Source organism: Apodemus sylvaticus, chromosome 2, assembly GCF_947179515.1.
Source record: "Apodemus sylvaticus chromosome 2, mApoSyl1.1, whole genome shotgun sequence".
Classification (NCBI taxonomy): Eukaryota; Metazoa; Chordata; class Mammalia; order Rodentia; family Muridae; genus Apodemus; species Apodemus sylvaticus.
Window position 1 is genome coordinate 161,007,190 of NC_067473.1, and position 21,762 is coordinate 161,028,951.

Sequence of the window (21,762 nt, forward strand, 5' to 3'; positions counted from 1 at the left end):
CCCGTGGGTACCCGTGCTTTCCGCTTCCCACCCTCATCCAGTGTCAACCAAACAACCACGTTTCTGAGCACTTTTATGTAGGGCTGGGGATTGTCTGTGAGACAAAAATGTTCAGTTCTTGAGCTCCAAAGTCCTCAGAGAAGGAGGTGATGCCTGGGTATCCACCTTGAGGTGGATCCTTGAGGTAGAGTCCAGGGGAGGTGGTGACCAGCACTCTTGGGGAGACAGTTCCTCTAGGAGATGTATCAAAGGGCCTCGGCTTTCCTCATACTTCTCTGTGAAGGAAGGAGACAAATGCATTGTTAGGTCACGGTCAAGCAACGAGTGGGCTGATGGGTAAAGCGGAGTGCCCTTCCCTGTGTTGGTCCCTGCTCTGCACAGCCTACCTCTTAGAACGGCCCTTCACTCCGTACTGCCCTCCTGTCCCACAGTAGTTTCTGCACTTACGATGTAGACAGAGGCGTGTCCAGCTGTATGATGTGGGGGCCCCTCATTCTCTGCAGCTGGGCTCTAGTCAGCCTCCGGGACTTGCCGTTCCTAGGTTCTGGTTCCGAGGCTCCCTCGATCCTTTGGCTGGCCAGCTCCTCCCTGATCTCCCTGAGCATTTCCTCAGCCGGCAGGGGGCAGGGGCGGAGTCCGGGGGATAGAAGCCCCTCATCTTCATCTGAGGACTCCCAGGGGCTTTCCCCAGCAGAGTCAGTATGGGTGGGGGAGTGGGGGACAGGACTCCGACGTTGTGCCCTGTATAGGGTCTCTGCCACCACATTTCCTGGTGTCGAAGTCTCATCTTCCTCCTCGGACCAGGTTGGCGGGGGTCTCCTGGGTAGACTGCCTCCTCTTAGGACCCCTTCTGGAAACTCTGGGGCACTTCGTCGCTGGGGAGCTTGGGGGTCAGGAGGCTGGGGGCGCAAGGGAACGTCTCTGAGTTCCAGGGTGGAGAAGGTGAGGCGAGGGTCCCTCCGAAGAGCCTTGGACCGAAGCCTGTTCAGGGGTGAATGAGAGGCCTTCGGGGAGCTGGGAATCAAAGTGCCGTAGCCAGAGTCTGAGGTATCATCGGGCACGGAGGGTGTGTCTTCGTCTGTGTCTTCAGTCACCACCAGGCGGGGGATTCCAGTGAACTCCAAAGTCCTACGGTTAAGAGCAGAAAGTCAGACACTCATGCTGAAGATCAGATCACATTCAAGGCTGAGAAGTCTCTTCTATTACTCCATTCAGAAGTACCTCCTCCTCCTCTTCCTCCTTCTCCTCCTCCTCCTTCTCCTCCTCCTCCAAACTGACTGTCCTATCTCAGTGTATGACAGTGATCAGTTTCCCTGCTTCACTGGTTAGGATTGTGCTTTATAAAAGACCTTGGGTACAACTTTTGTACAGCACCTGTACAGAAGCTGGAATGTCACGGGGATTAGTACACTCCTTGTGCAAAGTCATATTTGTAAAAGAAAATGACCTTGAGGGAAGCTGGGGGCGGTTGCTAGGGAGGAATGTCGCAGGTTTGAGGTCAGCCTGAGTTACTCAAAAACAAATTAAAGCCCAGCCGTGGTGGCACACGCCTTTACTCCCAGCACTTGGGAGGCAGAGGCAGGTGGATTTCTGAGTTCAAGGCCAGCCTGGTCTACAGAGTGAGTTCCAGGACAGCCAGGGCTACAAAGAGAAACCCTGTCTCGAAAAAACCTCTTACATTTCGGGGGATGGGGGAGGCAGGGGGTGTGGTTGGAGTGTGCTCTGTCCTGGAAACTCTGCTATTCTGAGAATCCATATCTGCCTTCACTCTGAAGCCTGTTCATCACAGGAGTTCACAGGCCACGTCTCTGTTTCCTTTGCCTGGTGCCCACCCTGTGCCACGGTTCCCTTCACATGGTGACTGCCAGCCTGTTCCGCTCCCAGCTGCAGCTCACGGTCTTGTTCTCACCCAAGTCCCCTGAGGCGCTCTACTCAGCCTCCTCAGCCTCATGAATGCCTCCTCCCTCCTCCCACCTGCGTCCCCCTCCTTGGATGGTGATGGGGTCTTACCTCCCCTCTGCACTGCTCTGGGAGTCCTCTGGGGAAGGGGAAGGCGTGGAGGGCCTGGTGCTGGGGGACTCCCTGCCCTGGTTGCGATAGAGGGCCAGCAGCTCCCTCTTCTGTTGAATGAACTCCTCGGCCTTCAGCTTCTGCAGGGTGACCTGGGGAGGGACTTCCGTTATTACGAGCTCTCATTTATAGAGCGCTTGCTGTATGCTGGACACGGCTTCCCGATGGTGTCTCTGATTCTCCTAACTCCCATTCTGAGGTGCAGGTGTTTACATTTCCTTTCCTACTAAGAAGGGAACTAGAAGGCTAGGGACCACCACAGGAGTCATTCTTACAGGAAGGGAACACAATGCCAGGATATGGTGGCACCGAGCTGCAGGGCTGGTGCGGGAGGGAACTGGGGTGGACAGAACACCCCCTTTCCTCCGCTCTCATGCCCCTGCCTCCGTGCCTCCGTGCCTCCGGGAAGCTCTCTGATGCTCCTCTTTTAGAATCTCTCCCTGACGGAGAGGATGCTGCCGCGAGGGCCTGGACCGCATCGGTCCTCTTGGGCTCACTGCTCTCTCGTCACCTTGGCCTTCATCCTGAAGGTGGGAGGAGCACGGGCAGGCTGAGGACTCTCCTGTGCCTTAGACAGGTGAGAAAGAAAAGGTATCTCAAGATGGAAGAGAAGGACGACGCATGTCTGTGTCCCTTCTGAGTTTTCAAACAGAATAAAGCAGTGGCAGCTGATAAATGTCTTGCAAAGGACCTCCATATGCACAGGGCTCTTTGTCACACACCATTACCCTCCAGCATGGCGCCAAGAGCTCATCTTAGGGAGGCAAAGATAAGGCTTAGTTGCAGCTGCTTGCCAAGGAGGCTCTGGTGGAGAGCCGGGTGAGCATATATGCTTTAAGTCTTAGCTCTGTGACTGCAAGCTTTTTGGCAGCCTTGAAGGGCTTTGAGTTATCACAGGAGGTTAGTGTTGGGGAGACAGCAGATCCTGAGGAGACAAGGTCGGTGGTAAGAGGAGGCTTGACATGAAGGGACACGGAAGTGGCTGCTGTAGGCAGAATGGACACCAATATTCATAGGTGTGGCTAAGAAAATACTACAGCACTTCCCAGCTGGTGAAGAAATGGCGGACGGCTAGGCTGATCCCAGCATTTGGATCTTGGTGTATCCGCTTGAGGCAGCCGGATCTCTGAGTTTGAGGCCAGCTCTGTCTACATAGAGAGTTCCAGGTCCATCAGAACTTATACATTGAGATGCCAGCTCAAAAAGAAAAAGAAAAGGGGCTGGAGAGATGGCTCAGAGGTTAAGAGCTCTGGCTGTCCTGGCAAAGGGCCTGAGTTCAATTCCCAGCAACCACATGGTGGCTCGTGGGCATCTAGAATGAGCTATTGGTGCCCTCTTCTGGTGTACAGTCATACGTGTAAGCAGAACACTGTGCACATAATAAATAAATAGATAAATAAATCTTTAAAAAAAGAAAAGATAAAGGAAGGCAGGAAGGCAGGAAGGCAGGAAGGCAGGAAGGCAGGAAGGCAGGAAGGAAGGAAGGAAGGAAGGAAGGAAGGAAGGAAGGAAGGAAGGAAGGTCTGTAGTCGGAGTCTTTCATTTCCTTTCCCCACCACAGCAACAGCTAAGGTGCTGCATCAGTCGTAGAGCAGGGCCCTCAAGTGTCCCCTCGCCCCACACAATGCTCTCTTCTGACTGATGCCAGGCCAGCCTGATGGCTCCATATTTGCCCTTTCTCAGAAGCTTGGGGAGTGTGAGCCAACAGCCCCGGGGCGCCCAGGCTTCTCCAAAGCTTGGGTAGGAGCGTGAGGGCGGCTGGGTCAGGACGAGACATGTTGGAGGAGGGCTGGGCAGGCATAGGAGAATGATACCAAGTGGACAGTCTTAACAACGCTCCTTTCCCTGCCTTCCCAGTCACTGACCCAGAACAGAGGCTGAGAACGGGGCCAGCGCCCGTGTCTCCTCCCTCTTCCCCGGGCATCATCCTTCTGCTCAGCGTGAGTCGAAAAGGTACAAGCAGAAGATCGGCGGCGGCGGCGGCGGGGCTGCACCGCCTGTCCGGAGGAGAAGCCACGCCCTTTGCCCCACGTGCCCCAAGTTCGACTTTGTGATTGATGGTTGCTGAGGATAGGGTTGGTGTGGAAGGAAAGGATGGGAAGAGGAAGTCGATAAAGAATATCTGCTGGCCTCTTCTCACTAAGCTTGCCCTTGTCCCTTCCCGGGAAAGGCAGGAGTTGGGGAACGCCCCCCGGGGGCGGGGAAATGTTGGGTAGCAGAGCCCAAGGCTTGCAGCCACCTCAGAAGCTTCGGTTGGGGGGGGGGGGGGGCGATCTTCTTGGCTACAGCAAGAGAGCCAAGCAGTAGGGGAAAGAAAGAGGTAGAGTGTACTTCCCGACACAGAGCTGAGAGAAGAGGGAGAGAGGGAGAGGGCGCCCAAGCAAGACTCCTGTGGAGAATCTCCAAGAGAGAATACATCTGCTCTCTGCAGGTCTTTGGGATCACTACAATCACCTGTCTCCCCAGGACTGCATGACAAGACATCTGTAGAAGGTGCTCTTCGCCTCTCAGTCACCAACACCAAAATCCTCTTCCAGCTCTGCACTGCCTACAACGCCCTCCTCCTCCTCTCTTTCCTCTTCTCTCTTCTCCTTTCTTTCTCCTCCTCCGTTCTCTTCTTCCGTTTTTTCTGAGACTGGGTCTTTCTATGCAGCTCAGATTTAGAACTTGCTGTTTAGCCCAGGTTAGCCCTAAACTCACAATCCTCTTGCCTCAGTTTTCGGTGTGCTGGGATCATAGGTGTGCTCATAGGTGGCGCACGCCTGTAATCCCAGCATTTAGGAGGCAGAAGGCAGCTGGATTTCTGAGTTCGAGACCAGCCTGGTCTACAGAGTGAGTTCCAGGACAGCCAGGGCTACACAGAGAAACCCTGTCTCGAAAGGAAAAAAAAAAAAAAGAGTGCTCAGTCAGCTCACCCCTTTGTGTCACGATGACACACACTTGTAGGGCACCCATGACTCACAAGGCCTCCTGACAAGCCTCTCACTGGCTTGCTGGCTGTCACTGTACCTTCCCAGACAAAGACCAGGCTTAGAAAGAACACAGGGTGGGCTCTGGACTGTCCTCAAAACCTTGCTTTAGCTTAAGTGGCCCCACGTACATCTCTTGGCCTCTCTACCTCTGAGGGTTCTCAGTTCCCTTTCCTCCTCCCCGCCACCAAGTCTCCCCACCCCCACCCCAGCTCACTTTCTGTTAAAGCATAAGCCACCTCGGTAAACCCTCAAGGACTCACTAACATTTCTGCAAGGGGAAGAAGAAAAAGTGTGAGCTCTGGGCAGTGAAGGGACTGAAAGATACTCTGCCACCCTTGTGTGTGTGTGTGTGTGTTGCAGTGTTTCAGCCTTTGAGTGGCTGGGAACCTCACTGCAAGTTTGATCACAGAGGAGAAATGATGGCCCGTTTGTCACCCTGAGCCTATCAGGGGCTGTTCTTTTGCATATGAACACTAGCAGGTTTTACTGGTTCCCAGAAGTTCCAAAGGGAGAATGTGGGAGAAGGCTTGTTGTAAGATTGGGAGCCAAAGGAAGAGGAGAAACTTGAGAGGCTGGTGTGGTAAAGCAAAGTTTACAGGTGTGGCAATGCAAATCTAACTATGCACATACATACACACACTCACCCACAGATAAATAAACAAGTAAATAAATGTACACATCCATCGCTTCCTGGGGCTGGGGGTGGAGTGCGGGAGCCAAGCACTTTCCCAACATAGCAAAGGTGCTGTCTGAACAAACAAGACAGAGTCTCTGATGCAAATCTCCAGCTCTCTTTGCCATTCTGTTCCCACAGTGGGTTTGCCTGGAGAAAGCCAGGTTCTAAACCCAATCCCCAGAAAGCATAAATGTGACATTAGTTGGGAAATGGGTCTTTGAAGATGTGAAAGGACCTAAGAGGAAGATCTCAGACAGGCTTCTTCATGCATTCTGGATGGATTCTAAAGCAGACGTCCGGTATCTTCACATGAAAGGGAGGGATGGGCTGGAGAGATGGTTCAGTGGTTAAGAGCACTGACTGCTCTTCCGAAGGTCCTGTGTTCAAATCCCAGCAACCACATGGTGGCTCACAACCATCCGTAATGAGATCTGACGCCCTCTTCTGGTGCGTCTGAGGACATCTACAGTGTACTTAAATATAATAAATCTTTAGACTGGAGCGAGCAGAGGTGCTGAATTCAAATTCCCAGCAATCACATGATGATGGCTCACAACCATCAGTACAGCTACAGTGTACTCATATATACATAAAAATAAATAAATAAGTCTTTAAAAAAAGAGAGAGAAAACTCTAGCATTAAAAAGAAAGAAAGAAAAAGGGGAGGAGGGAAATCTCAACACCAGTATCTGAGGGGAAGCCAGAGATGGGGTTCAGGAGCTGCTGCCCCAAGTTAAGGGCCACAGAAACCATCAGTCGCTGAGACAGAGATTCTCCCCTAGAACTTGGTCAGGAAGCTCAGTTCTGCCAGTACCTTAATTTTGAACTTGTGGCTTCCAAAATTGTGAGGGGCTGTTTCTGGATGTTTGGTTTTTGCTTGTGTGGAACTGAGGCTCAGCCAGCTGGGGGTCTCACGCATGCGGCCGTCCACTGAGCTCAGTCCCCTCCACTGAGCTCCGCCCCCTCCAGTGAGCTCCGCCCCCTCCACTGAGCTCCGCCCCCTCAACTGAGCTCCGCCCCCTCCACTGAGCTCCACCCTAGCTCTGCTTGTTTTTTCAAAGCCACTGAATTGATAGTAACTGATGCAGCTATACTGCTCTCTCTCTCTCTCTCTTTCTCTCTCTCTCCTAACTTTATTGCTTAAGTCTGCCTACATCACTACCCTGTTTAAAACCTCCACTGACTCCATAAAGTCTCTGGGTCAAAGTTCAAGTCCCTACCATGGCCCTCAAAGATGGGCGTGGTCCCATGGGAACACCTCCTGGACTCAACTCCTGCTGCATCCACCCTTATGCTTCACACCCTGGCAATGCCAAGCGAGCATCCCGCTCGGTTCTACACATACACACTCAGGGGCACACACCCACACAATCATGTACATATACCACACACAAATACACACAATTATGTGCATACACCACACATAATAAACACAATCATGTGCATAAACCACATAACGCACACACAAAGCCATATGCATAATATACACACACATACACACAGTCATATGCATACATCACAACATAAAACATACACAACATACAACACACAGTTATATGCATATACCACACATAATATATACACAGAGTCATATGCATAAGCCACACATATACACCCACACAGCTATATGCATACACCACATACACACACACACACACACACACACACACTTGGTGGCAACGGGAGGGTAATCTAGAACACGGTCCCGACTGAGTTCTAGATGTTTGTATGATCCAGTCCTGTTCCCTGCCTATAAAGTGAGAGACGGGCCGGGGCCGACTCGACGCTCCGGGTGCGGTGCCCTCTCGGCACACATGACTGTTCCCATTTGTGTATCTTTGTATTGGAATCTCCTTCCTCCTGCCTCGTTGTCTGCTCTACCCCCAGCTCGGATGCACTGGTCTCTCCCCTAAGCTCTCTCAGCACCACCGCTTTCCAGCAGCTGGGACAGAGGCAAGGCCAGTCCCTGCTGCTGTCTCTGGTATGATTGCACCCTGATTACTCTAAGGAGCTGCGGCACAGATTCCTGGAGGGCAGGAATGGTGTTTTCATTCTTTTCAGATTCCCTGGCATCTACCACTTGTGCCTGTCCCCAGCAAGTGCTCCAGGGGTGTCTCTGAACGGAAGGTAAAGTTTATAAATTCACAGTTTCAGTGTGAGGAAAGCATTAGGGTGTACCCTATGTTGGGTTGTCTCAATAGCTGCCTTGGTAGATGGCCGAAGGCTTTCTCAGACTCTGGAAGGCATCCGACATGCTGCTGGTCAAGTCTGCACCTGCACCCAGCCCAGCCTCTCTGCCCTCCTTCAGCCCTCTGTGATGTCAGTCCTGAGCTCCGGGGGGTGCAAGTTCACACACCCCCCCCAAGCCTGACCGCCACCCACCTGAGCCTGCTGGGTCTTCTCCAGCCACCGTGTCCGCTCTGTTGAACTGGGACAGTGCACAGTGAGGGCACTGGAGACACACTGGAATTCTGTGAGGTGGATCAGCAGGAAGGTGTCTGCACAGAGAAGAAGCTCTGCTTTAAGGGCTGGGCCTTATCTGACCCCAATCCCGACCCTTCCTCCTCTGGAGAAGAGACATACTGAGGTCTCTCAGTGGTCGACACACGAGTTTCTCCAGCATGAGGGGAGGACGGATGACCTTGGCTCTGTCTGCCTTGCGTTGGGGTTTGGTTACCAGGAGCATGTCAGAGAAGAGGAACAGGTACACATCCATCTGCAGGTAGGGGTGCAGGAGAAAGAAACAGGGTCAGTCGGAGTCAGGGGAGGGGCTTCTCGGGGATTCTGGCTCTGCCTGTGAGCATAAGGACAAGGTCAGAACTGCAGCGTGGTTAGCTGGGAAAGCGAGCGTTAACTTGGTTCCATATCTTAATTTACAAGCAGGGAACAGGGCTGACTGAAGGTCATACAAACAACTGGCACTTGGGCAGGACCAGAACCATGTCCTTTAGCCCAGTCCACCACACATCTGTATGGCAGTATACACATGTGAGTGAAGGTGCCCAGAAGAGAGTTTTAGATCATCCTCTGGAGCTAAAGTTGCAGGCAGTAATAAGCCACCGACAATGGGTGGTGAGACCTGAACTTGGGTCTTCTGCAAGACCAGCAAGAACTCTTAGCTGCTGAGTTATCTCTGTAGTCCCCAGACTCAGTTCCCTAAGAAGGTGTTGAGGATTCAACCTTAGGTTCTCACGTTTGGTTTTATTTGATGTTTGGATCCAGTTTGGTAAACTACAGCTTCTTGATTTTTTTTTTCTTTGAAAGAACTATTTGTTTTGGGTTTTTTGTTGTTGTTTTTTATTTTTATTTACTTAATGTATATGAGTACACTGTAGCTGTCTTCAGGCACACCAGAAGAGGGTGTTAGATCTTATTATAGATGGTTGTGAGCCACCATGTGGTCGCTGGGATTTGAACTCAGGACTTTTGGAAGAGCAGTCAGTGTTCTTAACGGCTGAGCCATCTCTCCAGCCCTATTGGTTTATTTTATGCATATGGACCTTTTGCCTTCATGTATCTGTCTGTGTAGCACAGGTATGCAGTGCCTGGGGAAGCCAGAAGAGATGTCGGACCCTTGAGCTGGAGTTAGAGACAGTAATGAGCTGCCATACAGGTCTTGAGAACTGAACCTGGGGCCTCTGCAGGCGCAACCAATGCCCTGACCTGCTGCGCTAGCTCTCTCTGCATGCCCAGGTCCTCGTGCCTACAGAGCAAATGATCTTAGCACCAAGCCACCGCCCCGGCCCCATTTCCAGTTCCTTCCACGTCTCCTCTGTCACCTCTGAGCGTGGCACCCTCACCTTCCCTTCTCGCCCTTCCTTCACGCGCACAGGTCCCTCCAGCAGCAGCTGCCTGGTGTACTCAGGGGCGACCCCCAATATAGGCATCATCAGGTCCAGGGTGGAGAACGGACGCAGGCTCTATGGGAACAGAGAGCAAGCAGAAAGGGGATCAGGGCATGGTGCCGGCGAGCCTCTCTATCTCAGCCCAAAGCGGCTCCTTGTGCTGTAGGTGGTCCATCCTTTCTGTACCTGGAGACACAGCAGGCACCCCCCAGGGTCCCCTTTTTACTCCTCCCATCCACCCTTTGGGCTCCTCCCACAGGAAGGAATGATGGACACGCCCAGCCGTGGCCCTCAGGTACCTCTGTCCTCTCCCGCCAGGCTTCTCCTCCATCTCCTTTCCCTGGAGCCTGGCAGTTTTGGAGTCCGTTTCCTCACCTTCTCCACCTCCTCGCTGGAGGGCTCTAGCACCTCATAGGGTCCTATGCGCTGCGCCACAGCCATTAAACTCTCCTGCTCTTCACCCTGCCGGACCTGCCCGTTTATGTGTCGCAGGAAGGACTCCACGGCTGCGATCTTGGGGTGTGAGAAGCAGAAGGAGGCACAGCTGAGCCCGGCTTCCCCACCCAATGGGAGACACAGAACTCTAAAGCAGATCTAGTCAGTCGGCACTGTGGAGGAACGAGACCCTCGGGGAGCGCTAGAGATCAGTTCTTACCCATCACCCGCCAGCCCCCACCACACTAGGGCCCTTGTCCCACCTGAATACCTACCATGGCGGTCAGGGCTTCTTGGGCTCGAGGCTCGGGGCTTCTCTTGAGCACAGCCTGCAGCAGCAGTGGGTATTTGGTGATGCGCTGGTGAGGCTTGATAAGCAAGTCACCCAGCGTCTGTCTCCCGGAGCGCTTGTGTTTCTCACACCACTGCAGGGGACGCGGAAGAGCTCAGGAGTCCGCAGGGCCCCTCCTGCCTGCACCTCCAGTAACCGTGCACCCAACCGGAAGCCTGGTGTGACCTGGCTGTGCAATTGTGCCCACCCCCCACCCTCCCCACCCCGCGGCCCCCGTGCTCCACCGCACCCCACCTGCACGAAGGTGTGGAAGGAAGGGTTCGTGTCTTGCAGCTCCCGGGCATAAGCCATGGTCTGTTTTACTCGAAGGCAGTACTGGACATAAGGCTGGAACCGCTGGCCAAACTGGAGCAACGCAAAAAAGGGCGGGCAGGGGAGGGCCGTGAACTAACTCTGGCTGTAGAACGTGGCTGCGGGCTGAGAAGAGAGCCTCACACAGCCCCTCAGAGAAGCCTCTGCCAGCTTCCACCTCCGACATCTCCCACAGCCAGACCCCTCACTCTACTCCAGAGAGGAAACCACGCCCTGAGAGACAGACCCTGGCCATCCCTGGAGTTGATCCTCTCCACAGCACTGGCTGCTCCCCCACCGTCCCCCTCCCCCCTCCTTTGGACTCACTCTCTCACCATCAATAATTCAACCTGACTTGTTTTCGGGGCACTGAGGCTCCTGTTTCTATGACCTGAAAGTTGCCCAGAAGCCCTACTCTGAAGGAAGAGGTGCCAAGGCTCCCAGGAACCTGCCTGAGCTAGCTTTGTACCCCATCCCAAAGTTCCCTGCTGACCCAGGGACTCTATGGGACAAAGTTTAGCCCCGTCTTTCTCACATTCAGTGCCCCCCCTCCTCGGATCTCCTTACTGGGACAGCATTCGTTAAGAGACGTTTTATTCCATTTCTTTATTTTATTCTATGTGTATGCGTGTTTCGCCTGCACGTGTGTGTGTGTGTGTGTGTGTGTGTGCCCCATGGGCCTTCCTGGTTCTCTTAGAGGGAGGTCAGGTCTCCTTGAATCAGTTACAGATGGTTGTGAGTCACAAAGTGGGTGCTGGGACACAGACCCAGGTCCTCTGTGGAAGCAGCAAGTGTTCATAACTACTGAGCCACCTCTCCAGCCCTTAGACCTCATTCTTGCCCTGAGCGGTCTGCTGATGGGTCTCAATGAAATAACTAATATTTTATAGCTGCCAAGTGTTGCACATTTGTTATTACAGCGCCTGAAGACCTAAGACAGAAGTGCTTGAATTTGAAACTAGCATGGGTAACACTGTCTTCAAAACTCTGTCTTTAAAATAAAACAAAAGAAAAACAGGTGGAGTTGGCGTGGGCCTTTCATCCCAGCACTTGGGAGGCAGAGGCTGGTGGATCTCTGTGAATTTAAGGCCAGCCTGGTCTACAGAGTGAGCGCCAGGATAGCCAGGGCTACATAGGAGACCCTGTCTCAAAAAAAAAAAAAAAAAAAAAAAAAAAAGCAAACCAAGCCAAACAAAACAAAAAACCAAAACAAAACAAAACAAAAAACAAACAAAAACAAAAAACCCAATAACAAACCCCCAAATAATAACAACAACAACAACAACAATAATAAATAAAAAGGAACACAATACAAATTGTAGTGCTGATGACGGCACCCCTCCCCCACCTCCTAGGTATATCTTCATTTCATAAGAGTCCCTAGAAGACCAAAGAGCCTTTGGGACAGGTCACACTTGTGGAATGGTGTGAAGGAGATATAGCTCTATTTTAGAATTGGACTGGGCTGGACCCTGTGGGTTTTTTGGGTTGCCCTCATCCTGCTCTTTCTGGGTCTCCCCAGACTCACTGTCAGGAAGCCATTTTGTAAGCTGACAGGGTCCAAAGGTTGACCAGAGGTGCGAGTGTCTTCCAGGACGGGCTGCAGCACCTCCTCCCAAAATCTCCGGTGGGCTCTAATCAGGTTGGGGACATTTCCAAACAGGGTCTCAGCCGATACCTGGAGGAGTGAGCAGAACTCAGTAACAGACAGGAAGGGACAGGTAAAGACTTTCAGCTTCAGTGACAGGGCTGGGGAGGAGGGAAGAGCCTGACAGCGGCCTAGAAGACCCTCTACCCCCAACCCCTGCCCCGCGTCACCAGGGCAGCCTGTGGCCAGCTGAGGGTCTAATGCAAATGGGAAATGTAGGAAACCCAAGGACATCCCGGAAAGCAGGGCCGTGGGAATTCAGACGGTGCAGCCTGGAGGGCTCGCCCTGGCCCTGCCTTCTTCTACCGTTCCACTCACCTCAGTCAGCAGTCCCACCCGCTGCAAATTCAGCAGACCAGCTGCCAGGAGCTAGAGGCAGGGAGAAAGACAGGCTCAGCGCCTGACCTTCCTCCTTCAGGCCCCCACCCCCCACCCCAGTGCCACCATCTTCAGTCCCCCACCCACCCTGCTCAAGCAGGTCTGAGACCGTGGCGGTTCCTAGCCCTCATCCCAGCCCTTCTGCCCCGGGAGGATGGAGATAATCCTAAGGACCCAGGGACCCAGGTAGGGAGGAGATGGGGTCGAAGGAGGCTCACATCTGTCATGATCTTGAGCTTTCTCAGGTAGATGAGCTCCGTGGTCAGGAGTTCCCACAGCGCCTCCTGCTGGTGGCAAAGCTCGCGGCTCATCTCCTGAGGGGGACAGTGCTGGTTCACTTGGGGGCCCCTGATGAGAGCAGGTGCCATTTGTTACGCGTTAGATATGCGCCACGGGTTCTGGTCCCTTTACGCAGGACCTTTTCATCTTAGCCAGTCCTCTAGTTTGTAGGAGGCATCACCCCCATTTTCCATATGAAGCAAGTGAGATTCGGGGCGCTGGGGGGGGGGGGAGTCCTCTGTCTGTCATAACCAAGGTTTCACTACTTGGTGGCAGAGCTGGGATTTGAACAAGATCTCTGGAGGTTTTCCCTTCCACGTGCTGTATTCCAAGGCCTTTGTCTTTTCCAGGACAGAAGTGAGACATGTGGATGCGTGTGTGGAGAGGGGCTGATGTGTTAATGGAGACTATAGCGTTTCAAGCTCACCTCGTGTCCCGGCACAAGCTCCTTCCAGGACTTCTCCATGGTCAGGGCACTGTCACCGCCCTCTCCTATCTCCCAGTGTCTCCGGTCCTCCGGTGGCAGGCGGGGCATCCCAAACATGCTGAATGTGTGTAGTCTCACTTCCAGCTCATGGGCCTTGGTGACTTCCTAGGAGAGCAGGGAAGATGGTTAGCCTGGCATATCCTCAGCATCTGGTGCCCAGGCTCCGGATGGGCGGTGTGCACACACATGTGCACACACGTGTGTCTGGAAGGGCAATGGATAGGTTTGTTATTGCCGAGGAAATGAAGTTACAGTTTTGTCTGCAGAAAGATCCCAAGGTAGAGGAGTCTGAGGGGACATCCCTGACCAGAACAATTCCTTCTAGAAGTTTCCTGATTCAGAATAGGGCTGAGGGGCAGAATCAGACTTCTCAAGAGTGGTCCATAAGAATTGATTTTCTTTACTTGAAAAAAAATAGAAAAAGAAAAAGAAAAGAAAAGAGAGGAAGGAAGGAAGGAAGGAAGGAAGGAAGGAAGGGGAAAAAAACCCTTTCAGTTTTTGGTTGTACTGTAAATCAAAGCCAGGACCTTCTGCATGCTGGCCAAACCCTCCACCACTGAGACTTACACCCCAGACTGAGGGGCTTCCACGTAAGGACCAGGGCTCGGCCTAGGGAAGCAGGGTCTTGCTGGGTGGTGGTGGCGCACACCTTCAATCCCAGCACTTGGAGGAAGAGGCAAGTGGATCACTGTGAGTTTGAGGTTAGCCTGGTCTATGGAGTGAATTCCAGGACAGCCAGGGCTACTCAGAATAACCCCTTCTTGAAAAAAACCTAACCAAACCAAACCAAACCACCACCAACAACATGAAACAACAAGGCATGGTCTCAGGTAGCACAATGACGTAAAATGGATGCATTTTTGTTTGTTTTTAGGTGGAGATTTGCTATGCAGCTCAGGCAAGCCTCGAACTTGCAGTCTTCCTGCCTCCGCTTCCTGGGCGCTGAGACTGTGAATGTGCACCGTCATGCTTGGCTCAAAGCAGAGATATTTGTGAGGCATCATGCCTTAAAATGGTTCGTCGTAAGTGGTTTTGGTGTCAGATAATGGGGGACAAGCAATTCTTAGGTTCACTCTGCCCTTCCTGTGACAGGGGAGGAAGTGGCCGGGCTCCCGGCTAGGATGAAGGATGCTGAGGGAGAGTGGGGGTGAAGAGATTGTCCCTGGATCACATGTTACTTGGTAATTTCCAAACACTGTGAGAGGTTGCTTTTATTTCATGTGCACTGGTGTTTTGCTTGCATGTATGTCTGTGTGAGAGTGCCAGGTCCCATGGACTTGGAGTTACAGAGAGTTGTGAGTTGTCATGTTGGTGCTGGGAATTCAACCCAGGTCCTCTGGAAGAGCAGCCCGTACTCTGTTTGTTTGTTTTTCGAGACAAAGTTTTGCTGTATAGCCCTGGCTGCCCTGGTCTGTAGACCAGGTTGGCCTCGAACTCAGAAATCCACCTGCCTCTGCCTCCCAAGTGCTGGGATTAAAGGCGTGCATCACCACTGCAAGACTCAGCCCGTACTCTTAACTGCTGAGCCTTCTCTCCAGCCCCCAAAGCAGGGTAGTTAATATTAATAGTTTAGTCTCATGGGATCCAGCACATCAGCCTCATGCTGAGCTGTCTCTGAGAGCACCTCTGCAGAGACCTGTGCCTGACTGACTTCTCAAAGGCGCTTGCTGTCAGAGGCTTCCTGCCAGCGTTCAGTTCATGGAGTTTCTGGGCTTGACTGTATCTAGAGGCTGTCATGGCTGGGATTGTGAGCTCTGGGACAGAAGTCAAGGGAATCCTTACCTTGAGTTTGGGGGAGTGAGGTGGGCCGATCCCAAAATGGCTTCCATGCCTCTTCTCTGGCTCTGGTTCCCGAAGTGCCAGAGGAGACAGGCCTCGGGTCCCAGCAAAGGGGACATAGTGCTGGAGGCGGCGGCGACTAGGGTCCTGGAGGAGGACACGACGGGAAGTTCTCTGAGTGTCAGAAATACTAGGGGCCAAGCTTGGCTCTGGACCTTGTCCCTTGCTCCTGCAAGTTGGGCTGGCTCGCTGCTCTCATCAAACCAGTTTGGTGTGAGTTGCTGCCGCTTTGAGTCACAGTGGCTGCTGCCAGGGAAGCCAAGCTCGGCCGGGCAGGGCCATGCCTGCCTGGGTCCTGAGGGGGCCTGGAGGTAGAGGCTGAGGCCTCCAGCAGGGCTTGTACACAGGCACACACACGCCTGGGCTCTGCATCTGGGAGCCAGCTTCTGCCCAGCTATACACATGTCCTTCGTGCCAAGGGCACACAGGATGACCCATGCTGTGTTCTGAGGTCCTCCCTTTTCGAGTACTTAGGCTCCCTCATATGTGGAAATGAAGAGACCGCAAAGGTTCAGCCTCCTCCCTAGGGCCTGCAGCAAGTGTCCTAAGCCACTGGGAGTTGCTGTCCTTCTGTGTTAGAGGTTGAAGCCACAAGCCTCCTCCCAAGGCAGGCCTGGTCACATTCCTTGTCTGCCTTGGCCTGAATTGCCTTACATACTTCCTAGTGTCCCTTTCTGTCCTCTGCCTGGGCAAGTCTCCTCTCCAGGGGTGGAATCCTCTAGGGAAGCAGGGAATACCCCACCTAGAAGGGGTTCTTAAGGTAGCACGGAGGGCAAAAACAGCCTAAGTCTGGTTTCCACACCCCTTTCCTCTACTAGGCTTGGAGGTGGGCGTGGCAGGTGGAGTCAGGGGCGGGGCCGAGACAGTTCCCGCCACTCCCCCTCCTTGCCCTGTGAGAACAGGGGCACCCTGAACCTTTGCTCTTCTTCAACCCTGACTCAGGGAGCTTTTGACTCCTCCCAACGCATGGAGAGAGGGAAAGATGCCTTTCCTCACTGCACTGGTAACTCAGAAATGCCTCCCCATCCCTCCTGAGCTCCCTGCCTCTCCCACTCCCACCCCCAGCAACCCCGGAAAGCGGAGGAGGTTAAGGGACAAGAATAGAGCAGCCTGTGAAACTATAAGGGGACAAACTTCAAAGCCTTGGTGTCATCCCTCCTGCCCCACCCAGGTCACCTTCCGGGCACAGGCCAACTCACCAATACAGGACCTCCTCTGGGATGTATATTCCTAGCAGCGCTGTGGGCAGAGGTCGGGTGACGGCCCCCGTAAGCCTCAATTCGGGAAGCAACCAGGCCTTGGAGGGGGCCCTCATTTGCAGGACCAGAGGCTTGCATTGTTTCTCTCTGAGTTACCCCCAGAGGATCATAGCTCCAATGTCCAGGAGAAAGGGGGGGGGTTGTCCCCTTTTCTGCAAGACAGAAAGCCCAGGCTGGATTAGTGAGGAATGTCTTCACAGCTCAGAGAGCAAGGAAAGACAGGAGGACAGAGTGGGGAAGAAGAGGGCCAGATGGTGATTACTTGGGGGGAGGTGGAGTGTGTGCTATCTATAAGTTAGTAGGGGGAGGGCAAGTCCGAGTGCATGCTGGGTAGGAACATCTGCTTTACATTTGGGAAACAGTCACACTTCAGCCTCTGAGGATGCTGTAGCAGCTGGGAGCAAGGGTCACAGAAATCTCTAGCACTCCAGATAGCCCGAGGTAGAAGGCGTTCTCTTGTACCTAGATGTCTCCTTTCCTGCGTTACCTTTGTCAGCACTGCACAAACTCCATGGACTGGGAAGGGTAAGGCTGACTACAGACAGCCAAGTGGGTCCCTCGTGTCGGAACAGACTGTAGGCTAAGAGCGGCTTCTGTTTTCTTTCCTGATTTGAGAGAGGAGGGTCTCATAATATAGCACAGGCTGACCAGGAACACATCATGTAACCCAGGCTAGGCTACCTTCAAATTCTGGATTCCCCTGCCTCAATTTCTAGAATGCTGTGATCACAGACATATTCCATCATGTTTGGCAACTTTTACATTTTTAAATAGTGGGGGGGGGGGGGAGCAAAAGGAAAAGTTTTATCATGGTGCAGTCAGTCAGCCACCCTTACTGGTTGACTTGCCATCCATGGCTGCTTTTCTGTTAGTCGCAACTGTGACTCAATAGGCAAGAGACTCTACGGTATATCTTTTCCTGAGAAGTCTGCACTCCCCTTACCTGGACCCCCACGTCCACGCGCGCGCGGTCGGGAGATCTGTCAGACAGGATCTGTAGAGGTGCGCCCCGCTGAGGCAGCCCGCTGGTCTCCCACTAAGTTCTGTCTTTCCAGGCCTCCGAGGGCACCACCGTGGAGCTGGAAGTCCGATGCGGATCTCCACCCCTCCTTCCTAAACCAGGATGGAAGACCCATCCCTTGCAGTAGGCAGGGCCTGAAGGGAAGAGGCCCTTAATCGGAATTGGACTCTGGAATCCCATACAGGGGCTGGTTTCCCACCAACTGGGCCCTAAGCACCTCCATTTCCCTCCCCTAACTTTCTCTGATTTATGCGCAGAGGAGATTGCTTATTATGTTGCTTGCCCCGGGCCAACAACAGTCCAGCCCCTGAGGGCAGTTCCCTGCCCCTCCCTCCCCCGCCCCCTACTATCCCTCCCCACTCCCACCTTTCCTATCTTTTCCCAGACCCAGCTTTTCCACCTCCCTCTTTCCCAGCCTCCTTCCCTCCTCCTTCTGAGGCCTTGCGACCCTGTCCCAGGTCCTCGGGTTCCCTGTCCGCCCCGGCACTCGCCCTCCCAAGTGCTCACCTGTGAGCGCGCAGGCGTCCCGGCTTCCGCTGTCTTCGATGCCCGCTGGATCCGGTGGGGAATCCTGGCCGTTGTCAGCTTCCTTGGCGATGGCAGCCCCACTGTCCCAGCTTGGGACTAGGACCGAGCGGCCCGCGGGGCCAGGCAGCACGGGGCCGAGAAGGGAGGTGAAGGTGGAGGCAGAGGGGCGGGGCGCGGGCTGGCACCTCCCCCTCCCTGCCGGCCGTGCAGCGTCGCGGTCCGGGTCACCCGGACGGGCGGAGAGGGCTGGGAGCCGCACTCTCCGTACACCGGCCCCAGACCAGGAGTGCTCACTTCGCTGTGTGCGCCTTTCCCTTTCTTTTGCACCTGAACCAGCCAGCGATCTGTCGCCTGGTCGGGGGCCAGGGGCCGGGACCTGTGCCACCCGCAGCCACCAGCGTGTCCTCCCTTCCAGGCCAGACCCCTGCCAGGCGCCAGGGTAATGAGGGGTAAATGAGAGGTTGGGCGCCGCTAGGCGGAGGCGGTGAGGTAATGACCGAGCGACTTGTGGCAGGTACCCATCGCTTCTTTGCATCCAGGCCCCTCTTGCCTGTCCTAGACCGTTACCCTGAAAGGAAGCCAGCCTAGCATCAGGAAGGGCGTAGGCCTAGGGATCCTCGGCACCATGGCTGTCCTCTGGTCACCGAGTCCAAAGTGTAGCCCTTATCTCCAGTGGACCTGCTAGCCTGCCCTGGCAACAGGTTCTGTGGACTTTGCATTTGATTTCAGGGAGGGGTCAGGGGCCAGGCTTAGCCCATACTCAACACTACTGTCCTTACCTAAGCCTGGAGAGAGGGGGCACACCAGGTGAGGGCACCCTCCCACCCTTCTGCGCTTGGGCCAGTGTGGCCTTCCTAAGGGCTATACAGACTGAACAGTTTCTCCAAAGCGGTACAGCACTGGCTGGGCATGTTGTGAAAGACTTCCCCACCCCCACTCCCTCACGTTCCCAAGTCCTGCTCTTCAGTCTGAGGGAAGCGCTGGTTGTCTGAAAAGAGAGGCATCATCCAGATGTGCAATCCAGAGGTGGAAGTCTCTGCAGGGGGCATGGACAGGTAGGTCCGAGGCCCACTTTGGGATCTTCCTTCTGTCAATGGACTGGAAGAACTGGGTCTGACACAACTTCCTACCACACCAAGCATCCCAAAGTCCACAAAACCCTTTCAGAAGTATCTCCCCGTGTTCAGAGCCAAGAGGCTCTGACTCTCACCCTCTCCCGTGGGCTCCCTTCAGTCTGGAGAGGCGGCGTCTTTACTGATGGTTGTTTGAATGTGTTCCTGTTCCCGGCCACACATTTGCCCTTCAGTGTTCTTTTCCAGATTATGATGTGAGGTTACTGAGGAGCCCTCTGGACCTCTGGCTGCCTCCATCCTGCCTCTTGTCCCCCACCTCCCCCCAGCTGTGTGCCCTGGGGGGTGGGTGGAGGAAGGAGTTGGAAGAGAACTGTGTTTGCCAAGGATGTAGTGTTTGCCTGTCCCTAGCATTCTCGCTGTGGGGGCCGGGAGAAGAGGAAGACATATCCAGGGATGTCGAGTAGCCATGAGGGAGAGAGTTAATGAACCAGTTGGTGTTGATTACTGGCTATATTAAATGACACCCCAGAGACAGTTGGCGCTGAGGGCTCCTAGCTTCTCCTCCCACTGTTTCCCAGGCAAAGATGGAAGGAGGAGAGGGAGGGAAATTGGAGTTGAGAGGGCAGGAGGGACAATCCTGGTCTTACATCTCCCTAGGGTGAGCTGCTGATGCCTCCCACAGACCCAGAGAGAGTTAACCCTTTCCCTTCCCTCAGGGCTGAGGTCCCAGCTCCGCCTCCCACGCCCCCCCAGGGCCTTGTCTCAAGCCTCCTGGGAGGAGAGGTTCCCATACCCAGCTGAAGCCCGAGGTGTGGCCAGCTGCGGGCGTGTGGGCAGGTGGACTCGCAGGCTCTCTTGGTCCATTACTTCTATTCTGGCTCTGTCCTGTGGAGGACGGACTCCTGGGGCAGGCCGAGAAGGAAACACAAGCAGAGGAACTGAGTAGTCTCCTGAAGATGGAAGTCTCCTGGGCCTCTGCCAGGAGGGGCTGAGAGTCACTGGTCAGAAGAGAGGGGACCTCCTGGACACCTCTTTTCTTTTTCTGCTTCCTTAGAAGTTCCCGGTAAGCCAGGTGGTGGTGGCGCACACCTTTAATCCCAGCACTTGGAGGCAGAGGCAGGTGGATTTCTGAGTTCGAGAGCAGCTTTGTCTACAGAGTGAGTTCCAGGACAGCCAGGGCTACACAGAGAAACCCTGTCTCCAAAGACCAAAAAACCAAAAAAAAAAAAAAAAAAGTTCCCGGTAGTCATAACATGGAACACGTTCTTTGGCCGTGCCTCAGTTTCCTCTCTGGGCCAGATGTTCTTCATCAGGCCCCCAGTTTGACCCTACAGCTGATGAGGTGTCTGTCCTAGGATCCCACAGGCTTTGTCTGAAAGGTAACTTTGGGGCCCTGCGCTGGGTCTTGTAGGTTGGCATAAAGATTCAGGGTGCAGAAGAGGAGACAGTCCACATCCCTGAGGAGAGGCCGGCCATCGGCCATCGTTAAGGAGGCGCCAGAAGTTACCAGCAACACAAGACCACCAGCGGGAGCTATGTCTTTTCTGAAGAGCTGGGAACAGACTGGGGACTTGAGCAGGAGGTGGCAGATCCCCGGAGGCAGCCAGGCCACTGGGTCCGGCTGCTGGTGCCTTCCGTCAGTCGTGGGCCTTCTCCCCGCCTTCCTTCCTCCTGTCCACCTGTGCGAGGCCTACAGAGTTCAGAGATAACTGAGAGAATGCCAGACGGATACAGGGAATTCCAGACCTGTGGAGAGACAGACAGGTAGATAAAACATTGATAAAGGCAGACATAGACTCGATGGACCGGAAACCACGAGCACTCGTTAGAGGGACCAGTTCCTATGCAGGGCAGGCAAGGAAGGCTTCCTGGAGGAAGTGAGCTCTGTACTGAGACCACGATGCGCGCGCACAGGGCGCTGCTGCCGGGGATGCAGGGAGGACACTTCTGGAACAAAGACCCATGATGTGGGAGAGCTTGCTTGTAAGGATGCCAACTGCGGAGTGTGATGGAGCACACTTGTCCCCGGTCCCAGGAGGCCGAAGTCCGAGTGTTCGTAGGCGGCTTGTGCAGCCCAGTGAGACCCTGACAGAAAAACCAGCCAACAAGGCTAAGGAGATGTCTGGGAAGGCAAAGGCCTGAGTTTGCTCCTCAGGACCCACTTAATGGAAGGAAAGACTCTGACCTCCTCACACACATACATATAATTGGGGAAAAATTAAAAAGGAAACAGACAAGCAAACAGGGCCCCGGGGCGTGGCTCAGGCAGCTGGCTCAGGGCTTGCCTGACCTGCGTGAGGTGCTGAGTTTGACTCCCCGAACCAGCATAAACTGGTGGCACTCGCCTCTTACTCTAGCACTGGGGAGGTGGAGGCAGGATAATCAGAGGCTCAGTATTATCCCGGGCTCTACGAGACTTACATACAAACAAGCAGAAACACGGAAAGGGAAGGTTTGCCAAGGACTCCAGCGTCTGCTTTGATGGCTCCCTAGGGACATCCCACCTTCTCTGCGTCGTGGCGACTTGGGAGGATAAACCCTATTCCCTCTGGCCTTCAAGGGTCTCCTTGTTGGACCCCAGTCACAATTTCAACTGAATCTGTTTGAAC

General features: G+C 54.0%; 1 protein-coding gene across 1 annotated transcript; it reads right to left on the bottom strand.

The window, feature by feature from the left end:
• Window positions 1–66: 66 nt before the first annotated feature.
• On the bottom strand, window positions 67–16,609 carry Plekhg6 (pleckstrin homology and RhoGEF domain containing G6). Its single transcript, XM_052174910.1, has 15 exons — window positions 16,472–16,609; window positions 15,216–15,359; window positions 13,374–13,538; window positions 12,886–12,981; window positions 12,608–12,658; window positions 12,170–12,319; window positions 10,585–10,695; window positions 10,274–10,423; window positions 9,939–10,076; window positions 9,519–9,638; window positions 8,302–8,434; window positions 8,101–8,216; window positions 2,011–2,162; window positions 448–1,128; window positions 67–275 (listed from the first exon to the last, which is right to left on the bottom strand). Exons 1-15 carry the CDS (start codon window positions 16,607–16,609, stop codon window positions 266–268), a joined length of 2,355 nt encoding a protein of 784 aa, XP_052030870.1. The 3' UTR covers window positions 67–265.
• Window positions 16,610–21,762: the final 5,153 nt, after the last annotated feature.